The sequence below is a fragment of the Molothrus ater genome, chromosome 14 (assembly GCF_012460135.2).
Source record: "Molothrus ater isolate BHLD 08-10-18 breed brown headed cowbird chromosome 14, BPBGC_Mater_1.1, whole genome shotgun sequence".
In the NCBI taxonomy this organism is placed as follows: Eukaryota; Metazoa; Chordata; class Aves; order Passeriformes; family Icteridae; genus Molothrus; species Molothrus ater.
The window spans coordinates 8,658,348-8,679,977 of NC_050491.2; the positions used below are offsets into that span (position 1 = coordinate 8,658,348).

General features: G+C 46.3%; 1 protein-coding gene across 2 annotated transcripts in view; it reads left to right on the top strand.

Moving 5' to 3' along the window:
• LOC118698730 (synaptotagmin-like protein 2) overlaps positions 1-21,630 on the top strand; it is a 32,018-nt gene that overhangs the window by 3,187 nt on the left and 7,201 nt on the right. The window contains exons 2-10 of one of the 2 annotated variants that reach the window (XM_036402219.2): positions 7,353-7,883; positions 9,979-10,130; positions 13,015-13,108; positions 14,177-14,267; positions 14,443-14,536; positions 15,149-16,261; positions 17,638-17,736; positions 19,621-19,712; positions 20,749-20,850. In XM_036402219.2, the coding sequence (XP_036258112.1) occupies positions 7,783-7,883; positions 9,979-10,130; positions 13,015-13,108; positions 14,177-14,267; positions 14,443-14,536; positions 15,149-16,261; positions 17,638-17,736; positions 19,621-19,712; positions 20,749-20,850 (1,938 nt within the window). In that variant the 5' untranslated portion in view covers positions 7,353-7,782. Of the gene's footprint in view, positions 1-7,352; positions 7,884-9,978; positions 10,131-13,014; positions 13,109-13,725; positions 13,831-14,176; positions 14,268-14,442; positions 14,537-15,148; positions 16,262-17,637; positions 17,737-19,620; positions 19,713-20,748; positions 20,851-21,630 lie in introns of those variants that run through there. The other variant, XM_036402220.2, reaches the window with a different exon arrangement.

A 21,630-nucleotide genomic window follows, 5' to 3' on the forward strand; every position in this document is an offset into this window, starting at 1 on the left:
TGTGGCAGATCAGACATGGGCTCACTGCCCCTGAGTTTCCTTTCACTGTATGCCAGAGTGACAAAGTAAAACAGCGTTAGTTAAAATTTTAGTGTAGTGCATTTCTGCACTAGAACTGGGCCAGCACAGACCAGTCTGGGCCCAGCACAGACCAGTCTAGGCCTCAGCACATGTTTGGGAACTAGAAGAGAAAAAGTCATGGATCCCAGATCAGACATGGACCTTGGGCATCAATTTTCTCCCCTTCCATCACAGGGGGGATGACCCCAGCCTCTGGATGCAGACCCTCTTAGTTTTGGCATCAATAACTAGAAGCTACAGGTTGGTGATTACTTCCTAAGAGTGTTTCTAAAACTCCTTTTCCTGGGTGTTGGAGGGAATTGTACCTGCCAGATATCTCAAACAATGCAATGCACCCTGCTGTTTTACAGTTAACTCAAAACTGGAATGAAGGTATTTCAGAATCATCCAGGCGTGGCTGAGGCTTAAAAATAATCAGTGACCAGAAGGAAGGATCCCTCAGTATGCAAAGTTTCCTAAACAAACAGCACTGTTTTCCCTTGGGATTTATCACCACGCCTCATGCCTTGAGCTCAGCAGGCACAGGAGTACAAAGGAATTGGGCCCTGCATATTTTTAACTTCACCCTGTTACAAAATGAGGTGGTTTTAGCATTGTGTTTTTTTTAAATGAAATGTCTTCTGATCTGGAGGGCTCCTGACCAGGGTAGGTGTTGCAAGCTCACAATTATTGGGGCATAACAAGCAGGGTCAGGAAAGCAATTTAAGACATGTCACCACTGCAGGCAAACATGGAGAAATTATGTTTGGAAGAAAGTACAGTTGAGGTCAGCAAATATTTTTCTGGGTCAAAAATAATAGACAGAAGTTCTCATGGGTGGTTGCTTTTTTCTTCATCTTCCATTTCTGCATTTTCTTTGTTTGAACTCAGACAAAACTTATATTCCACCTCCCATTTTTCATATTGAAAATATCTGGGTTCTGAGGATGAGTGGGTGACAAAGGACGACAGGGAGATGATTAATTTAAATACTTGCAATGTTCTAGCTTTAAGCTGCTACTGCTCACTTTTAGATACCATCCATTTAATTGTCCCTTACCTTTTCAAATGTAACAGCTGAGGAGATGCTCTTAGGAGCACCCATCATACCAGGTGGCATCTAGAAACCCTGCTAGCAGGACAGCTGAGTTTTAAAAGGTGATGTAACAAGCCTGTTCTCCCTTGGCTGAGAGGGAAGCCTGGACACCAGGATGTTCTCTGATGGAAATGTCAGTGTGGCAGAAGCACAGCAAGATGTCCATGAGAAGCCCTAAGCTAAGCTGTGGGGGTGAAGGGCTGTTACAAACTAATAAATAGGGAATGCAAATCCTCGTAGAACTCGTTTTCTTGAGGACCTAAGTGCAGATTTAGAGCAAAGCTCAGCACAAGCCCCTGCCCCCACCCCAAAGCCATTTAGTGGAGGTGTGGGAGGCTTCCCCCTTGCCTCCAGCAAAGCTCTTGGGAGAGGAATGCCTGTGCTGGGAGTGAATGGAGGCACAGTGGGTCCAGCAGGGTGACAGAGCAAAGTCTCTGAGGTAAAGCATCCTCTCTGGAGATCCAGACACCCCTGTTCACTGGGACATTAGGGGATTTCTTGGTGTCCCCTTGGTGGCTGTGCTTGTTTATTTGTGTTCTGGCAATCTGCAGAATTACAATGAACTACATCCTGCAAGCTCTGCAAATAGTTCCCACCTATGAAATAAACAGAACTCTCAAATATTTAGACTATAGCATTGCATTATCAGTTTATTACCAAGTAAAGGACTTGTTGACCTTAAGGAATCTGAGTCAGACTTCTCCTGTGATGGGTGTTTTTATTTTGGCAATGCTGGTTCTAGGAAATAATGATTAAGACTGAGAAGCCCAGTCTTTTGTTTACCCTAGGTGGTAACTAAAGGATGGTTCATTTAATTGAAAATGGCTAAAAGGAAGTAAATTGTGTGCAATGCAAATTCCACCCATGCAGTTCCTTGTTAGAAGGAGATGAGTAGAGTTCAGTGGAGATAATTATTCGTGTGATGGTTATATTGCATTGTGTAAAAATATAGAGGGGAGCAAAGATCCTAATGCATCCTTAACTGACCCTTCTGTAATGTCCTGGGTCTGGGATGTTCTTTGGAAGCCAAGGTATTTCTGAGGCTGAGTGCAAACAGCAGAATTCACCCATTTCCTCAGTTAAGCATTCCTCACATGCACTGAACAGGGAGAGTTTGCTCATTTTTTTGGCTTAGCATTGTATTGTTCTGAAATATCTTCTACTGGCTGCTCTTGAGGGGCTGGGCTGGAGACCTGCTTGTTCTGATAAATTCCTGCAATTCCTCTGTGCCATCTCAGGGCCATTCCTGTTCAATGGACATCCTTCACTAAAGCTGCCTAAGGGGAGGGGGAGGGAAGAGATTTTAATAAAGCAGCAGAGATTCTCCATCATGCTGGATGTTATTGGAAAGTGTGATGTGGAGCAATGACTTGATCTGAGAGAAACCACCCAGGGCTGTGCTCAGAATGAACTGAGCAGTAGTTTTTTTGGTCTGGGATGCACACTGGAGGGGAGAGCCATCTCTAGGGTCAGAGCTGCTCTCTTCTAGCTCACGGCCTGCCAAAGCTGCCCCCATTGGGGGCTACCAGCAGCATGAGCTGCTCTTTGTTCTGTCTGAGGTGGGAATGGCACTCTGTCATGTACAGCCCTCAATGAATAGAGAAAAATATCTCTAAAGTCTGTGAGTAGCTGAGCTTGAGCAATTCTGGCATTTGTACCTGGCACTGCCAGAATTTGGCCTTGACATTTCCTGTGTGATGGTAACAGATGTGTTTGGATGTGGACTGCTCTGGGAGACCACAGTTACCTCCTTTGTTTGAAGTTATTCTTTATCTTATCAGCTGTCTCTCCACCTGAAGGCCATTTGTGTATGACTTAGCTGCTTAGGAGGGCTTTGGGTAGGAGGTTTTTGGGTAGGAGCTGTAGGTGTCTCTCTCATTTCTCTGCAACAAGTCAGACAAAATATCATTGCAGTCAGTGCAGTGACACATTTTCAGTGGAATAGCTTTTCAGAAAGCAATTAAACAGATTCTCTGTTCTTGTAGTTCACAGCTGTTCTTAGTCAGCAGAGGAGTAGACAGTTCAGAGCTGCAAGTGGTTTATTGCAAATTAGGAGAAAATAATGTACCTTGGAAGAGCTCTCATGATGCTGTGGAGTTTCACAACAACTAAACAAAAGGCAGGTATTTTATATATTCATTTCATTACAGTGAGAGGGGGGATGTGAGCACAGAGAAAGAGAAGGAGGGTTGGTGGTGTGAGTGTGGCCACAGGCAGAATAGACTCTTTGCTGTTCAGCCATGTGCCTTCTCCCTGGGACAGCCCTTGGCTGCCTTAGGAGCACTGTCCTACTGCCCAGCAATTCCATTCTTTTAGAGCAGTGGCTGTAAGCTTGTGCAATACCTTTCCCACTGGTATTTCTGCACCTTGAGGGCTTGCCTGTGTGTGAAAGGGAGCACTTGGATCAGTTGAGCTGCCACAGGCTAAAGTGGGGCTCAAACCTGGCCCCTGCAGCTGCAGCTGCCCCATCCCTGGGCTGGGACTGCCCCTTGCCTTGGTGACAGTGGCCAGTGCCAGCCCTGGGCACAAACAGAGGGCACCAACAGGGATCACAGCTCCCTCTGCACTGCAGCACCAGGCAGGGACAGACAGCCCAGCCCCACAAGGAGGGTTTAATGCTGGTTTTCAGCCCATCCCTCACACAGAGAAAGACCAGTTTGCTTTTTCTTTTTTCTCTGCTGGCAAAGGACATCCATTAAAAATTATAGTATTATGACAGAGAGCATTATAATGGCTGTCACTGTTTTGCCTGATAATAAAAATAAAATAATAGTAAAATAAAAGTAAAAGAATGATGGCAATGTCTCTGCATATTTCACTGATTGCAGAAGCAATCAGATGGGAGGAAGAGTGGGGCTGGACTTTCCAGCATGAGACATGGAGAGGCACATGGCTGATCATGGGCTCTCTGGGTATGGCAGTTTTGGCACTAAATCTTTCTGGTGCAGTTAACTACAGCACATACTGGGAACTGCAGGGTGACTGTGGGTGCCAGGAGCACATCCATCATTCTTAATACAATGCTGCTCTTGGTTTTGACCTGCCCTCCAGGGGCTGTCTTGACTAATGAGGGTACTGGGAAGTGTCCACACATTGTAAAGCAAAAGAAGGTTATTTCCTTACATTGTGACATGATGTATGATAAAGAGGTATGGACAGCAGCCTTTCCAGCTAGCTGCTATTTTCACTGGGCTATGAATACTCTTGTGAGATCAGTATTATCTGTTCCAGGTTTTGTTATGCTTTGTGTTAGGAGGTTTTCATATCTTTATTACATGGACCTATGTGCAGCTCCAGGTCTAAAGGGTGAGGTGGGTCTAGATGGTCCTGTGCTCACCTAGGTCATGGAATGGGGTCTTGATTACCAATCTGTCAGGTTACAGTTCCTAAATTCCTCCTCTTCCTTTACATGCCACTCAGTGTCTACCCAATAAAATCTGCTTGGCCTGTGGTGTATGTTATAAATCTGTGCATGTCCAAGTGCTGAGGAAGATGTGCAGCAATTTGAAGGAAAGGTGCATGATGAGAAATCAGAACCAAGATTGGAGTGCCCTGCAGATGGCCTACAAATAATTTGTGTCTGTAGGAGATGTCGGCAAGGGCACTGAGCTGTACTGGGTATCTGAGCAGTTCATGCTTTAGTTCTGCAGAGCATTACCATAGTTCTGAGCTCAGTTAAGCCTCCCAGAAATAAAATGAAAATGCAGCACAAAGAAGGTGTCAGCCCCTTCAGCATCTGCCTTTCTGAAAGGGGATGTTTCACACCTGCCAGGCCAAGCAAGCTTTTAATTTTTATCTGATCAAACTATTTGAAAGAGAGTTACTTTAAAAAACCCAAACAGCTTCTGGAACAGCAGCCTTCTCCAGTACTCTGTACCTGCCAGCTCATTCTTATCCTCCATCTATGGCACTTTCAGACCCAGGTGAGCATTAGCACCCTGTCCCTTGCTGCTCTGCAGCTCAGTGGTCCATGGAGGGCTCTCCTGTGGAGCCTCTGCACTGCCCAAGACACACATGGGGCACCCATCAGAGGCTGCCCAGGCTCAGTGGGGCAGGGACAGCCCTGTGGCCATGCTGCAGATGGAGATCATTCCCCAGGCTTGTGAATTCCTGCAGGGCTGGGGCAGCAGCTTTGCAGCTCCTGACACTTCCAGCAGAGCCCCCAGCTCTGGTGGAGCAGTCTCCTGGAGCAGCTCCCTTTCCCACAGCAGGTGCATCAAGTGGTTTGATTTTTAACTATATAAACAAAAGGAGTTGGCTCTTGGTTTCTGTTAACCTTTTCCTTCTAATGTAGGTATTTCAGTGAGAGAAAACATTTTCATGGGGAAAAAAAGGACTCTTTACAAAGAAGAAGCCTTTTTGTCAAGATGTAGCCTTTATTTTTAATTGACTGCCATACTGATGAATAAATATGAGTCTTCTCTGAAAATATTTTCTGAAGTAGTTTCAGCCCACGTGTCATGGGGTTTGTTAAAAATAAATAAAAGTTCTTGAGAAGCAAATACTGTGATATGTCCCTAGATACCTTTTCAAAAATAAAATCTGTCCCAGAAAATTGTGTGAATGTCTTTGTAGAAGCAGGATTGTGCCTGAGAGCCAGAGAGGAGTAGATGGAACTAAGCATGGAAGAGCCATGCCAAGCTGGAAGAAATGTAGGTTTAAACAGCAGAGATTCACCAGGGCTTTTTATTATTGTTTCTGTTTAAACTATTTAGAGTGGTATGGATAGTTTCTCACATGATAAAGGCTATATTGTAGTGTGACAAGCACAGCCATTCTTGCCTTAAGAAGTAGGAAATGTTGTTTCCTTTCCTCCTGCAATTTTTTACAAAAACAATAACAGTTTTTATGACAATGCCATTCCTTTTATTAGCTTTTTCCTGCAGTGTTCTGAGGGTTTTATTTGTAAACATTATAGTCAGATGCCTGTTCTTTCTCTTAACACATTGTTACACCATTACAAAAAGCACAAACGTTTGTGAGTTTATAATCTGTAAAATGAGGTAAGTCTGTGAAATGATGTCCCATGATGAGCAAAGTTCACTGGTTCTCAGCTTTGGATGGGTCCCTTGATGAAAGAGGTGCACCATGTCCAGTCCAAAGTGACAAATACTATGAAGATGCCAGCTTTGAGGGGTCTGAAGGAGCTGTGGCTGGTTAACATGGAGGCAGAGGTGTCCAGCCCAGTGAGGATGGCTGCAAGGGGATAATTCCTGTGTCAGCTAGGATGGGCTGACAACCAGGTAGCAATGGGGAGAAGTTTCTTGCTGACAGCAAAGCACTGAAATAGGTGGCCTGAAGGGGCTGAGGTTGGTATCCTCAAAGGCACAGATTAGAAACTAAGGGTGATACAAGCTTTGAGGTAGGGAATGGGCCTGATGACCTTCAGATCATGTTTGCCATGAAAGATGGGATTTATTGATTTTTAATGATCTGACTCCCAAGGCTGTGGCTTTGGAAGAAGCAGCAAAGTATCATGAAACCCACAAACACCTGAAAGGTTTGCAAACAGTAGAAAAATTGAGTGAGGTAGAAACTGCCTACATGGACAGGAGCAGAACTTTTCCTCCCTCAAAGGTGGGCCTTACTGCCCTCAAGTTGGCCGGGAGAGAGGAAAAGGAATAAAGTGGCAAGGCAGTGCTTGTTTTACCTTTCCTCCATGCCCTGCAGCCTCTGGCTATTTTCGCTGTCTTTTGAAACACAAAGTGATCTGCACCAGCAGTGTTTGAATAGCAAATATCAGTGCAGCATAAAGCAAAGGGCACACATATTAGGAAATGAGCAGCCCCTGGTATTTCATAGCATAACATGCAGCAGAAATACTTGCAGGTTGCTGTTCTGTCATCTTCTGATTGCTTTACAAAGGTTGGCTGCTTATCCTTGGTCTCATTTAGGGCATAAAGAAGTGAGGATAAGAAGAATGGAGGTAAAAAGCAAGCAAGCAATTTGGTAATTTATATACATATTTTGTTTGTAGCATGCTGATTTGACTGTTTATCTGTTAGTAGGAAAGGGCTAAAGTAAAACATTGTCTTGGTTAGGTTAATACCACGTGAGGAGCTCTAGGACAGGGAGGAAAGTAGGGCAGCTTGTTTTGGAACTTGTGCTGGAGAACAAATAGAAACCCCCAATGTACACATTCACTTGCCATATGTCACGCTTATCTGAAAGGCATCTCGGTGCTGTTCCTTTGCAGGGATGCTTGAACTCCACAGAGCAGACTTCCCTGCTGAGGAGAGCTCATGCCAGAGCTGCTGGGGCTGCAGTGGGTGAGAGGAGCTTCGGTGCCTGTTGAGGCAGGAGCTGCTCCTTCCCCTGCTCCCCTCTGTGACTGACGCTGGCACCGGAATCGCTGCGACTGAGCCTGAGGAAAAGCAAAGGAGCCTGACTTGCTGAGAGAATTTTTCTGGCAGGGGAAGGCATGCAGTGCAAAGAGCTGTGCCAGCCCAGAGCCTGGAAGTCCAGGTGCTAGGGTGAGTTCCACCCAAGCCATGCTGTGGTGACTCCTTTCTCTGCACCGCATCTTGCTCGGCACCAGGGCGCTGTGAGCGGCTGCCCATGGCCCTGGGCTGGATTAGTGCCTGCTCTGAGTCCCCTTGAGCCATCTGAAGAAGATTGTAGGGAAGATGTTGGACTTGAGCTTCCTGACCGAGGAGGAGTATGAAAAGCTGATGAAGGTTCTGCAGAGAGATGCAGAGCTGAAGAAGAAGGATGGGGATCGCATCAGGTGAGAGAGTGTGTGATGGCAGGGTGTGAGCCTCCCTTGGGGGAGACTTTTTCACTTCTTTGAGAGAGGAGCATGTGTGTGGGTGCAGGTTGCAGCAGTACTGTCCCTTTTGCTCAGATCCTGATAGATCTTTTCATTGTACCTGGTCTTTCTCAGCCATTCTTCTGTTGCTGCTGTCCTCTCCTGGCAGAGGGGATTCTCCTTTTGAGTTCATCATCAGCCCTCAGAGATGCCAAGGGCAGTCACCCCTTTCCTGCTCGGTGGGGGAAGATGCTGGTTTCTTGGTGGCAGAGGTCTGAGCAGGGGAGCAGCTGCTACCTTGTTTTACTCCTGGTAGCACAGAAAGGCCATAGTGTGTTTTAAAATGAGATTTTACAAAACGAGGTTTTACATCCCCTTCTCTGTTGCTCCGTGTCTTTTTGAGGTGGGTGTGTGTGCACCATCTGTCAGACAGAGAGGGGTGATTAGAGGCTACATGATCTGCCAGAGGTTTGCAGGGACCTGTTCCAGAGCCAGGGGTTCTGGCTCAGTGCAGCTCCTCTGCCACTGGCCATCCTGGAGCTCAGGTCTGCTTGATCAGGATTGCTTGTTGCTGCTGTTGCTTTTTAAATGCCAGCCATTAGACCATCTGGGCTGACAGTGTGCACCAGGCTCAGGGAGCTGGCACTGAATTCTCCATGGCAAGAAATTAGTAACTCAGTGGGTGTGGGTGGCACTGTGCCAGTTTACCCCAGTTAAGGATGCAAGTCTTCCATTTGCTGTTGAGCCAAAAAAAGAGTAATCCCTGTACAGAAAGGCTGCTCAAGGCTTGAAGAGGGAGCAGGAAGCTTTGCTGCTTCTGGCACCCTGTGTGCCCTGGCCTCTGCTTGGAGGTGGGAGCTGAGGAAACAACTGGAAGCCAAAGCCTGGACTTGAGGTGTTTGTGTCTGCATGCTCTTCTTACCTCTCCTCTGAGTTGTAACAATTTCAAAAAAGCTTGTTTTTATTTATTTTGGGGTTTGTTTGTTTCTGAAATGAAATATATTTTCCCTCTGAAATGGAGGTTTGGTAAAAAGAATGTATGGATTATTTTGGTTTTGTTTCACTTCTCTTTGAAAGCTGTTGCACAGGAGGCTTTGATTGGGGGGTGAAGTGAATTAGGTCCTGCTCAGAGCCCCTTGCTGTCAATTTGGCTACCTGCAGTAAGACATGTTTGGTTTCAACACAACCTACCTGCTAAATGAAGTCAATGGCATTTCCTTGATGTGCTGCCAGCAAGATTAAAATTACTATTTCCTCTGGCCCAGCACCTTGAGACCTTCATGGAGGCAGTGCAGCCCTGGACTAGATGGGAGCATGGCCTGCAGAGGCTTGAGCCCAGTTATCCCTGCTCCCTCCTGGCCTTTAGGCAGCCAAATGTGACCCTTCCAGGAACCCACCCTGACCTGTGCTGAGCTGTGCCAGCTGAAAGGCAGCTAATTCAGGAAGCCATGGTGAGGAGGATTAGAGTACAGAGCACTGACAGGTTTAGGTGCCAAAAACCAGCCCTGGGTGTGCCCAAGAGAGGAACAGTAGGAGAAGCCATGCCTAGGAGGGAGAGCTAACTGCAAGTGCCAAAATAGGCGTGGCAGGGGGAGCAGGGAGAGGAGAAGTGCCCAGGGAGAGTGCTGCAGGGACAGGCGGCTTCCCTAAATATCATTATTTATTTCTGTGGTTTACAGCAAATTTGATCCAAAAGGTTTTGCCATAAATAGATTAATAAACAAATAAAATGGAGAAGTGCAAGACAGATAAACAGCCCCACCCCTTCCTTAACCCTCAGGGCAGCCAAGCAAGTGGACAAATCTCCTTGCCAGGTGAATGATTTGGATTTATGAAATTTGGAAGAGGTGAAAGCCTGTGTTTACAAGGTGCTGTTACCATTTCAGATAAAGAGTAAATCAGGTGTTTACTTCCTGCTGTTCTAATGCTGGTTTGGCTCTAGTGATTGCAGAGAATAATCTCTGGATCCTTCATAGTGTCAGACAGGTGAATCCATGGACATATTGCAAAGGTAGCTCAGGGGAAGTGGAAACCTGGAAGATCTGTTTGGTGATGTGCGTGCCCTGCCTTTCAGGAGGATTCAAGGCTCCATCACAGATGAAAAGAAGAAGAAGTTTGTGACAGGGGAATGGTTTTCAGAAGTGAAGGCAAAACGGTTCCAGGAAGACTTGGCAGGGCCAGATCTCCTTCGGGCATCCATTAGAAGGAAAAAGGGCAAACCAGAAAGTGAGTATGTTAGTGCACATCTTCCCAAAACAAACTGATGGACCAGAAGAACATTGGTCCCATTGGGTGGGAGGGATGGGAGTCTCCCTGTACTGGCAGTCTGTTGAGAAACAGTCGTGTTGTGATAAGGGGATTCTCATCTATGTTTTCAGTACCAGAAAAACATCCCTTGTTATCAAAATCAGGATCCAAAGAAAAAATTACAGTGTGGCCAAGAAGCACATTATTCCCTTTTCAACTTTTTTTTTTTCTTCCCTTTTTCCTCTGTTTGTATTCTCAGACTTATTTTGGTAAAGCTCAGGTATAACATGGGACTTTATTCCTTCCTCTTACTTTTTCCTCTTACTGCCATTTTACATTACTGGTTGTGCATCAAGATTCTGCAGCTAATATATTCACCTTAGATGAGATAAGGGCCTTTGCTTGCCATATTGACAGCTTTTTCCTTCCCCTGGAAAGATCAGTCATTCACCTCTGCTGGCTTTCAAGGTGATGAAGGGCTGCATGTTCCTTTAGTCAAATCTGTGTTCATAACTCCTGATTTGAGTCTTTGGACTTAACTCTGTGTTAAGGAGAGAAATGAAAAAATTCCTTCATGGAAAAGCCCCACTAAGATAATTTCTGGCATTCCCTTTGCAAGGTAAGTGGGCTGAGGAGGGGTGGAAATTTGTGCTTGCAAAGGAAAATTCCCAGTGATCTTTTCTGGAGGAGGGTTTTAGCCTTCAGAAGGGAGGGTTGTGGGGATCCCTGAGGGTTTTCACAGTTGGTATTGATTGTAGTAGGAAAACAATAGTCATGGGCAGTAATACAGATCTATAAAACAGATAGATACCCTGTATTTACACTACAGCCTGCAGAGCAGCACAGATGGATGAATTTGATGATAACTTCTTCTTGAGCTTATGTGCAATTCTTGAGGGCTAAAAATCACCTACAAGAGAGACCATTTTATCCACCTGCTGTGGCAAGTGACGCACAGTTACTTATCCATGTCCCAGGCACTAAGAGTCTTTGTTTTAGAGTGGTAGGAAATGAGTAAAAGTGTTAGAGCAGGAGTGCCTGCCAATTTTATACACATGTATAAAAATGCATGTATAGGCAAGTTAAACTGGTCAGGCCACTCCTGATTTCTGTTGGAATTTGCTTCTTATATTGTCTCATCCCAAAGTTAGCAAAGGCATATGGCTTGTCTTGATGGATTGTAATGCACTAAACTGTTTGTGGTGATAGGAGCCAGGTGTAGCTGTGGCAGGGGCTGAGCCATTTTTAGGCAGGGATTTGGATGGGTGGGAGTGAAGGCTTCCTGTTGCCTCTGCCAGGCAGGAATGAGGAGCTCTGTCTGAGGGGGAAGTGTCAGTGAAGAGCAAGTACAACACAGAGCCTTTGCAAGTGGGATGAGAAATGAATACAGTCTTTGGTTGTCAAGGTCTTTTCAGCCACGACAGGCACAGGGAAAGTGTGGGAGCTCTGTGTTTGGGTCCTTTCCTTCCAGCACAGCTACCTGCTGGCACCTCCCTCCCCAGGTCTGAGGAAGAAGAGGAGGATGTGGCTCACTGTATCAATAAATCTGCTCAGTGTGCCCTGCTGTGCCTGCACGTGCCATGGCCAGCACGTGCCACCAGCCATGTCTGGGGTTCTCTCTCCTAAAACAATGTTCAGTGGTGCTTTGTGCACATCAGTGTTGGCATGGGCAGGACAGTCCCTCTCTCAGAAACATGCTCTCTAAAACTGGCTCATTCCTACACAACCAGGCTCTTGTTTTTCAGCAGGAGCAGTCCCTGGCTTCCACTGCTCTGGAAACCACAGGGCCCCCCAGCTTCCCCCGCTGTGTGCCAGACATGCAGCCCTAATGCCACAGCTCTGAGCAGGGCCAGGGCAGGGCAGGAGGATTGGGAATGCAGCATTTTTCTCCATAGGAGTGCACAGGCAGGGGGGAGTGAATCTTTGGATGTGGCTGTGACTTGCAGGCTGACCCTGCTGGATGGCACCACCAGGCAGTGTTGAGTCTTGAGCTTCTCACCATAGGAGTGGCCTGCTCTTGGGCCTCAGGAGGTTTTCCAAGCAGATAACAAGCAAGGCTATACTGTTTAATATTACTTCTGAATCCTCTGAACTTCTTTTTCTATTGAATTGTTTAATGAAATATATCCTAAAATGGTTTGTCATTTCTTGTAATAGGTAAATTTTCTCTTTAAAATAGACCTAGCTGCATGAATAAATATGTGCAGATCTTGTTGACCAGACTAAGGTTACTTTTTATTCTCTGTTTGAGAGTTTAATCCTTTTGGTTTTGCAGTAGCAAGAAAACCCATTTGCTAACAAAATATCTAATACAGCATTATACCCTGCAGTCTGCTGTAAAAGTTACCATCCTCTGTTGTTTTCAATTTGGGGTCTCTGGGAGCTCACAAGATATAGCTGGGCCTTGTGCCAGTAAAAATAACAGGGATCTCCTCATTAACTGTATTGGCCTCCTCCTTTGTTTGCCAAGATCGGATGACTTGAGTCAAAACAGGAAATGGCTGAATTTAAATCCTGGAACAGATTAACTTTATTGACAGTCAGTGGCAGCATCCTGTGGAGGTTTCCAGTGATGTGACAGCTCCTGGAACAAGTCAGGCATTGGGCAGCTTTGTCCTCTTGGACCTGCGGGGTCTGCAAGTGCCTTTGCTGCCCTGGAACCACCCCAGCCTTGGGGAGAGCAGACAGAAGCCCTGAAAACCCTCTGAAAACCCCTGAAAACCCTCTCCACTTAAACCCCCAGGGATTGTGCTGGTGGGACTCTTTTTCATTGGGCAAAGCATTTTCTTACCCCAAACAAAACACACCAAACATGGCAAGTTTAATGAAATGTCATTTCTCAGATGTCTCTGTTGTATTACAGATGAGGACAAGAGGCACATCCAGACAAGTCTGGAAAGCAAAGCTGCCCCAGTTCCTGCCTTTCCTGAGGACATTGCTGGTGCAGGAGAGGGAAGGTAACTCTGCTGCATGTGCAGTGCTCAGGCTGCTGCTCTTACTTCTAATGAGAATTGAATGCTACCCATTAAACCCTGGTCTCTAACTGAGTTTCCAAGACTCTATAAGTTCTATAGGGTATTTTTTAAGTCCTTCTTCTAGGAATTGTCAGAATATCAATCCACCCCTAATAATCAAGTGCTAATGTGCTTATCCCACAAAGGTCTTTTCCTGCATGATTTGATAAGGGATCAGTAAAATGGAAGCTGTCTCTAATGCCAGGATGTGCTGGTTAGTTTTTCAAAGTAATTATGGTTTTATTTGTTTAATTTTTGCTATGGAGCAACACTAACAAAATGAATGGTTTGAGGAAACTGCTCATTTCCTGCTGGTGCCAACCTTTGTGTCCAGTGCTCAGCACTCTCCATCAAGGCTTGGTAGGATTTCACGTTGTGCTGACTGAGCAGAAACATCCATTATAAAAGCACTCCAGTGAGCAAGTCAGTGACCTCACTCAATATCCATGGACTATGGAGAAGCATTTAAAATATTCACATATTCATGTATTATTGTTTCCATCGTATTTGCCTTTTTTTTTTGTCAGCAGAATGAAGAATCATTCTCCACAGGTGGCAGTTGCTCCAGTTAAATATTAAATATGGGCTTTGACAACACTTGGAAGCCTCTTGCAGCTGATTAGTGGGTGTTGTTTAATGAAGGACCCAGAGGCAACAGGCCCTAGGTACTCCTGCTTTGCTGGCACAACACCCAGTGGGTTTTTGCAGGGGGTTGGTTAAATCCTGAAAAGCTAGCTTTGTTTTTCTCATTCAGTCTTAAGCAAGGTGTGGCCTGTTCCTTCCTGGGCCATAGCACAGAAATGTCCCTCCCTTCTGCATGGCCCTTGGGCTCTTCTGGCACCTCCCAGAAGGGGAAAGTCTCAATAAACTTAGTAGTTGACACACATTGTTTTTAGTGAGCAAGTTCTGCATCTGAGCAGAACTGAGGTGGTGTTGAAGACTGCCTGAGCACCCAAACAGGCACATCATTACCACAGACCTCCTTGTTCAGGCATTTCTCCTCTCCCACAGATCCAGTACACCTACTCTTGAAACCACAGAGCAGAAAATTCTGCCAAAACCGAAGCCAAGACTTCCTGTCCAGTTGTCTGCATCATACAAGGTAGTACAGGCACAGCCTCTGCACTTTGTTTTGTTACTCCTTGAGGCTTCACACAATCTATACCTGCTGACAGGGGCTCCACAGGCTGCCTGCCCTGGTGTCTCTGCTCAAATAAAACACATTTTTTCCAGCTTTACCAGTATTTATACACTGATAAGATTTGTTTTCTGTTCAGAGTTCCAGCATACATGATGTCTCTTCCTCGGAGAGTGACACAGGAACAAGTCCAATTGTGACTGCAACAAACAGCTTTCATTTGTCTGGAAAAGGTAAGTTTTTTGTTCAGTGAGCTATTGGTGCTTTTGTCACTCACATCAAACACCAAGAGACAAGATGTTTTTCAGTGTGTGTACAAATAAATAACAAAGAGTACCTTGGCATATAAGAATGGGCTGCCAACACTTTGTGAATTGCAGGCAGGGCAGCAGGGACCAAGGGAGAAAGCAAACTGATGAAATTTCTCTGGGCTCTCAGTACATATTGAACTGAGTGCTTGGCTCTCAGCTCTTTAATCCAGAAGAGGACTTACCCCTCTCTTTCCAGCATTGACTGCATAGTGTAGTTCTGGAACATAGCAAATAGCCAGCAGGGAAGCTGTAAAATTGAAAGGGAACCTGCAAACAAATCCACAACTCACAGCAGCAGTTTAGAGCTCAGTGGATTTTCTCAGTGCCCTGTTGCAGGGAGAAGGACTGGGGTTTTCAGGGCTTTCTTCAGATGGAAGGGAGCTTTCTAGAGTCTGAATATGGAAAAGAACTAGGAATATATTGATGATTTCTAAAAATTCCCTGTGTCTTCTCATTGAGAAATTGCAGCCCAGACCTTCCAGGGAGGTTGGATATGATGCAGTGGGATCTGAGTATTTGTTGTTGTTGTTGTAGGTCATGGAGTATCTCCAGTGCCCACCAGGCTTTCAGAGGATGCTGAGCCTCAGCCCAGCACTGCAGCTGGAGGAGAAGCTGCTGATGGAGCCACAGAGGGGCCAAAAACTACTCCTGAGGAAACTTATCCTCCCAGCAAAATACCAGTTAAGAAGAAACCAAGCAGAACCTTCCTGAGGTGTGAGCAGGCTGTGAATCACACGGGGCCAGCAGAGATCAGCCTTTCCAAGGAGGAGGCACCGGCAGGCCCCAGAGCGCTGCCCACAGACGGGGAGAGCGGCCGGGCCGGCAGGCAGGGGGTGAACTACACCATCTCAGCCATGAGTAACAGGGAGGAGGAGATCGGCCTGGACCGTGAGCACTTCAGGAGCCTGAAGGACTTTTGGGAGAAGGGAGCAGACTCTTTTGGGGCAGGGGGCAGCCCGGAGGCAGGGCTGGGTGAGGCAGACCCTCGGCACCTCAGGCTGGGCCGCTCGCTCTCCCTGCAGCCTGGGCCAGGCCAGGGCGCTGAAGGGAAGCCTGGTGCCTTCACCAGAACAAGGACCCCCTACAAAAGGACAATAACCCTGTCTTCCAGCGAGGAAGAGCCAAGCTGTGCCACCCCTGCAAGGAAGGGCTCAGTTTCTGTCACTCCCAGCTCCACCAGTGCCAAGAGCAAAGGGGGCCTGGTTACAAGAAATGACGTGCTGGGTGAAAGCAGTGGGAAGCTGCTGATGCCCGAGGAAGAGAAGGTGGTGCAGCACTGCTCCAAGAAATCCAGACTGCCTGTGAGAGCACCTTCCATCCAGCTTGAGTCACCCACCAAGGATGTGTCTGGCAGCACGCTGGGGCCAGGGACACCCGTGGAGGAGGAGCTGGTGGTGGCAGGAGAGCGCAAGCCCACAGGGAGGGCCCCGGCCAGCAGGGTGCAGATACTGATAGAGCCTGTGCCCACAGATGGGGAAAGCGAGGACGAGAAAGAGGAAAGGTCTGATTTGGGCACTCAAGACAGCATGGAAATAAATGGAGAGCTACCTGAGGAAAAGATGTGCGAATCTTCAGACCAGCCAACACCTGGTGAACCATCTGGAGAGAGAGAAGCTGTTCAGGGAGCAGACTCAGCTGTTTACTCAGGTACTGAGGGCTGTGACCGCACCCTGTGAAATCCAAATACAGAGCCATCCCTAAGCTGGTTTTCTTCCCTAACCCTTCTGCATTTTGCACATTTTCTTCATCTGCCCATTTATCCTATATTGCAATTTGTGCAGAGTTATCTTTATGGAATGTGTTCCACAAACAGCTCTGGAAACAAATCTTGTGTAGCCTAGTGTGAGTGCAGAAGGGGACAGTGCCATGTTGTTCCCTTGCTTTCCTCCCCACTCCCAGTCCCTGGGCCTTACCTGCAAGCAGCTCACCTTGGGACAGCCCTCCACTGCCTACAACACAACACAGGAACTCACTTTATGTCACTCACTGGCAAGATTGTATTTTCTTCAAATGTGGGACTGGAAGAATTCTTTGTGATAGCAGAGATAAGTCTAACACAAATAGAAGAAATAAAATGTGAAGCAAAGTGTTTAATAAATACACTGGCTCTCAGAGTATCTTGATATAGCCACTGGCTGTCAGTGCATAAATTACATTTTGTGTTTTTTCGGAATGTGCAAGTGAACTTTGATATTAAACTTTAAGCAAAGTGGACTGAACAAGGAGTCTGTTCTTCCTGGGTTCTGATACCATGTTCTCAACCATGATGGTGTCAATAGCATCACCATTTTAGCAGCCTCTTCCTCTGGGTTTCATGGGCTCTTGTAGCGACTGTTACTATGAGAAAACATTATTGTTACTTGCAACTCTACATTTGGGCTCTGATTACCCTCAGCTCTGCTCTCTTCCAAGCAGACCTATGAAGAGAGAGCATCTTCCCTTCTTTTTCCAAATTTTCAGTCCTCATGTACCTGGATAAGACCTGTTTGAGAGGATTTTCCACAGACAAATCTGATTTTTATTTTTTAATTGTGTAATTTCTTGGCTTATTTCTTACCTCATGTAACATTACTATGAAAATCCTGACTTGCACTTCAGGTCATTGTAAATATTTTCTTTATGGAATATTTTGGGTTATGAAGGACATCTAAGATCATTAAGTCCAACCATTTATACACTAGATCATTCTAGTATTTCTCGGGGCTTTTTCCTTTATTAATTAATATATTTCAGGATGATATTAGCAGATGGCTCTGTTTCACTGGAAGCTCTTCACGAGAGTTGGTGTGTCTTGGGGACTGGGTTAATCCAGTATTTGCTTTTCCTGACACAGTGTGAAGAGATTTTCCCAGGGGAGACATCAGAGCACCTGGATCACTGGGAGGCAGCCCTGAGCAGTGTGACTGCAGTGTGCTCTGGGCAGAGGGACCAGGGGAGGCACACACACACAGGCCTGTTGATGCACTGCCCATTGTGTTTATTTATTTATTTACCATGTTGATTTGGCTTTTTGTGTATTCCAGAGGAAGATGGGGATCATTCTCCTGCTGCTCAGGCACTGGCCCGAGCAAATAGCATTAATCTTGCAAAGAGCATGGTGAACATTTACACAACCACAGAGAGTGAGTAACATCTTTCTTTCTTCTTTTTGGTTTACATTTGCTGTAGGTGATATATTATGCCAGTTTTTCATCACCATGCTTCTGTGCATGTATCAGGCAAGGAAAATGACATATTGTTTCATCATCAAATTAGAGAGTTTATACTGCCTAAAATTAAATTCAGAGCCAGGAAATTACAGCTAGATTGATGGTTTGTTACTTCAGCAAAACCACAAGGGCTTCGAAGGGTTGGCAAGAAGCTCGTGCTCATCTCTCCTGTTCCTGCATGAGGCTGTGGGATCTGCTGGCAGCCTGGGGATTGATCTGAGGTGCCAGAGCTGGTGTCAGCTGTGACCCAGAGCAGAGCCTGTGGCTGGACTGATGTCCCCAGCTGGGACATGTTTTATGGTGACAGTCTCTCCCTGAGAAACCCAGAGAAGCTGAGGAGAAGGCAACCAAGGAAGCAGCAGCCTGCCTGAAGAAGCCCAAGCAAGCTGCAGGCATGGAAAGCACCTGAGGGAAGGCAGCAGCAGCCTCTGTGCCCAAGAAAGCCAATGACAATCCCCAGAGGGATTGGCAAGCCCAAAAAGACAGCTAAGAGCTTGCCTCCAAGGGAAGGGGTGAGACCAAGTCTGCCAGGACTGAAATGAGAACATGGGAAGGCAATGCCCAAGGAAAGGTGAAGGTAAAGCCACTCAGAGGCTTTGAATGAGCCAGTTTGAGTCCAAGGCTGGCCATGGGAGGGAGGCAGCTTGCTGGCAGGTCCCACTGCACAGCCCTGTGGCTGTGCCCACCCTGGCTGGCACCTCGTGCCAAGCACTGCCCATCATGGGGTGCCTGATGTGGCACAGGGAACACTGGCTCAAGGCTCCAGGTCCCCATTGCTGTCCAGGGACGTGGTCTCCACCAAGACAACCAAGACTGCAGCTTCCCCTTATCTAGAGTGTCCTGATTTAGGGCAAATTGGGAGAAAACAGAATATCCAGCATAAACAGAACACATGAATGGGGATACAAGCATCATAACATCACCCTAGGACACTGAGCCCCAAAGCTCATCCTTGGAAACCCTCCTGTAACAGCTTCATGTTTGCAGTATAGCAAATAGTCTGTGGATACTATTATTTATTCAAGGTTGGAAATAAAAATAGTAAATAGCAAATGAATGTTAAATCAAGAATCTCTTGGGCATTTTGAGCACCAAAGCATGTATCATCATGCCTAAAATGCCAAACAATTGTGTATATGTTCATGTACATATTTCTTTCCAAAACAAATTCTTCTGGGATAGAGAAAGTCATCTTCAAGAGAGTTATTGGAAGATAAAGATACAAACAATAAGTTTTAGTTAGACATTTAAGCAGTACAGTAACCATCTTTCTATTGATAGGGAACTTTCTAACTTTTTTCTTTTAGATAATCTGGCTATTGTCCACCTCTGTGTCTAGCAGAGTATTTGAGAGGTGTATGCAATGGTGAAATTGTGGGTATAAATATTTTAGTGCTCTTTTCTTCAGGGCAGTGTGCTGTGAGATAAAAATGTGAACATGGTTGGTTTCTTTGACAAGGAGGCAGATTTGGGTGGATTTAGTGTAAATTCAGTCTACACAAAGCAGGCAACATCCATGTCCTGGTGCCGATGAGGAATTAGATGAGCCACTAGAGGGAGTTCCACACTCCCACACGGTGAATGAAAATCACTGAAAATGCCTCAAGATGTTAATTAGGAGTTTTTGTCTTGGGGAGGATCAGCTTCAATGACAGGTGACACAGACAGAGCAAGTAGGTAGTGCTCTAGTGCCTTCCACAAGCTTTTCCTCCTTCCTTGTGCTCTTTAATAAAAGTGTGACTTATAATTTCCTGATTCTGACCAGCTATCTTGATGCCTTTTTTTTTGTACCTGCAGCATACAATAAACCTCATTTGATACCACATCAATTTCTTGAACCTGAAAGAGTCAAAGAACTGAGCAGATCCTCTCCCCTCCTGTTGTCTGAGGTGGGTTGATGCCAGAAATGGCTGAAATAGTGTTCACAGCAACCCCTGGATGGCAGTTGGTGTCATGAGGGTGTTTCTCCTGGAAACCAACAGTACTTGCTTTAGAGCATGCCTTGGTTATGCCATGAATAAATGAGCATGTGGACACCCAGGGCACTGAGATTGTTTCTCTCTCTGCTCTGGGGAACCCTGACCCCCAGGGGAGCACTGACTTTGACCCTCATTCATGGAAAAAGTTTCCCAGACTTCAAGATAGACTAGAATCCACAAAAGTGTGAAATAGATTATAGACAGCAGTGTAGGTGTATCACTTAGGTGAGAAATTTAGGTTTTGGGATTTTTAGTATGTTGTGGATGGAAGCAAGATGGAGGGCACAGGGTGTCATCCTGGGTTTCTTCTTCATGCTTCTTCTTCCTCCTTCTCCATGGGTTTAGGGGGCATTTTGTAATTGGGCAGAAAAGTCTGCATTGGAGTTATTGGGTTAAAAGGGAAAATAATCTAGGTGTCAGTTCTTAATTTGATAGTTTAGTCAGAAAAGACCTTGTAACCAGAGATTGTTGGCCATTTTGTGCCTTCTAATGAAAAGCTGCTGAACTCACAGTAGTGAGACTGTTTTACTGATAAGAAATAATAAACACATGAGTCCCAACATGAACTACCATCTCAAGTGCCTTCAATCCAGACCCAGAGAAACCCACAACTGGAACCTCCACATGAGAAATGCCTTAAGAGAAAAGCCCCCAGCAGGCAGAGCAGCTGTTCCATCCTGGAGGATGCTGCCCTGTGTGTCCAGCCACGCTGCTGTGTGCCCTTTCCCAGAGCCCAGGCGGGGCCTGCAGCTCTGTTTGGAGGCAGTGAGTGATGACGTTCAGTGCTGCTTGGAGGGGATGCCCTGGGGAGGCTCCCTGCACTCTCCTGCAGCTCTGCTAACCTGATCTCTGCTCATGGCACTCTGCTGAGCAATTCCTTTTTCTCTCCAGTGTTGCAAAGCGCTCCTTCGGCACAGCTTAAAGACGCTTCTTGTTTTCTGAGCAGACGGAGTCAGACACGGCCTCGGAGCTCAGCTTCCAGCTGGGCAGGCACAAGAAGTCCCCCAGCACTGGCAGCCACTCCTCTGACATGGCTTCTGTCTCCTCGGTAGGTCCTGAGCGTGGGGGCTCTGCCCAGGCTCCTCAGCTGGATGCAGGGATGCTGCAGTTAGGCTGCTGCTGCTGCTGGGGCCTCCAGAGCAGCCTGCTGGTTTCTGCAGGGTACATTGGTAAAGGAATGGGGGTGATAAATTACTGGCTCAGGTTAAATCCAGGTGCCACCTCAAAATAGAGACCCACTGAGTCATTGCTGGTGAAATTCCCTCTAAGCGACAGCCCCCCCTGCCAGGGGTGGGTGCTCTGGGTCCTGCTGGTGCAGGAGGTGGGGAAGGGGTTTCTAGGTGGGAAAATGAGGCACACAGCTCTTAAGGGGCATGTTTGTGGTTCAGGACTGCAGATGGGTACCCTCTGCAAGCTCATCCTTTACCAGCAGATAAGAGGCAACTCAGAGTTGGACAGCAAAAGCATGTTTTGGAGCTTCAGCTTCTAAGGAAAGCTGAAAAAAGCTGAATGTGTTTAGTTGAGTGTTTTTAGAAGACTCTTTAGAGACAGTATTTGGGGATGGAGCTGCTTAAAGGTGCTTGAATTTGCTGTGTTACTGTTATAGATTTCTCCAAGGGGTATATTTGAGACTTACAGAATATATGTGAAGCAAAGCTGGTAGGGAAAGGTCATGAATGTAGATAAATATATTAAAAACTTTGGGGCACATGAGTTCTTCTCCTAATTTGGAGCATCTGGGAGCTGAAAATGAGTCCAGGTCATGCAAGTGTTCTTGAAAATCTCATTCAGGATTCTCTGCTGGGGTGAGTATCCTGATGGATGGTAA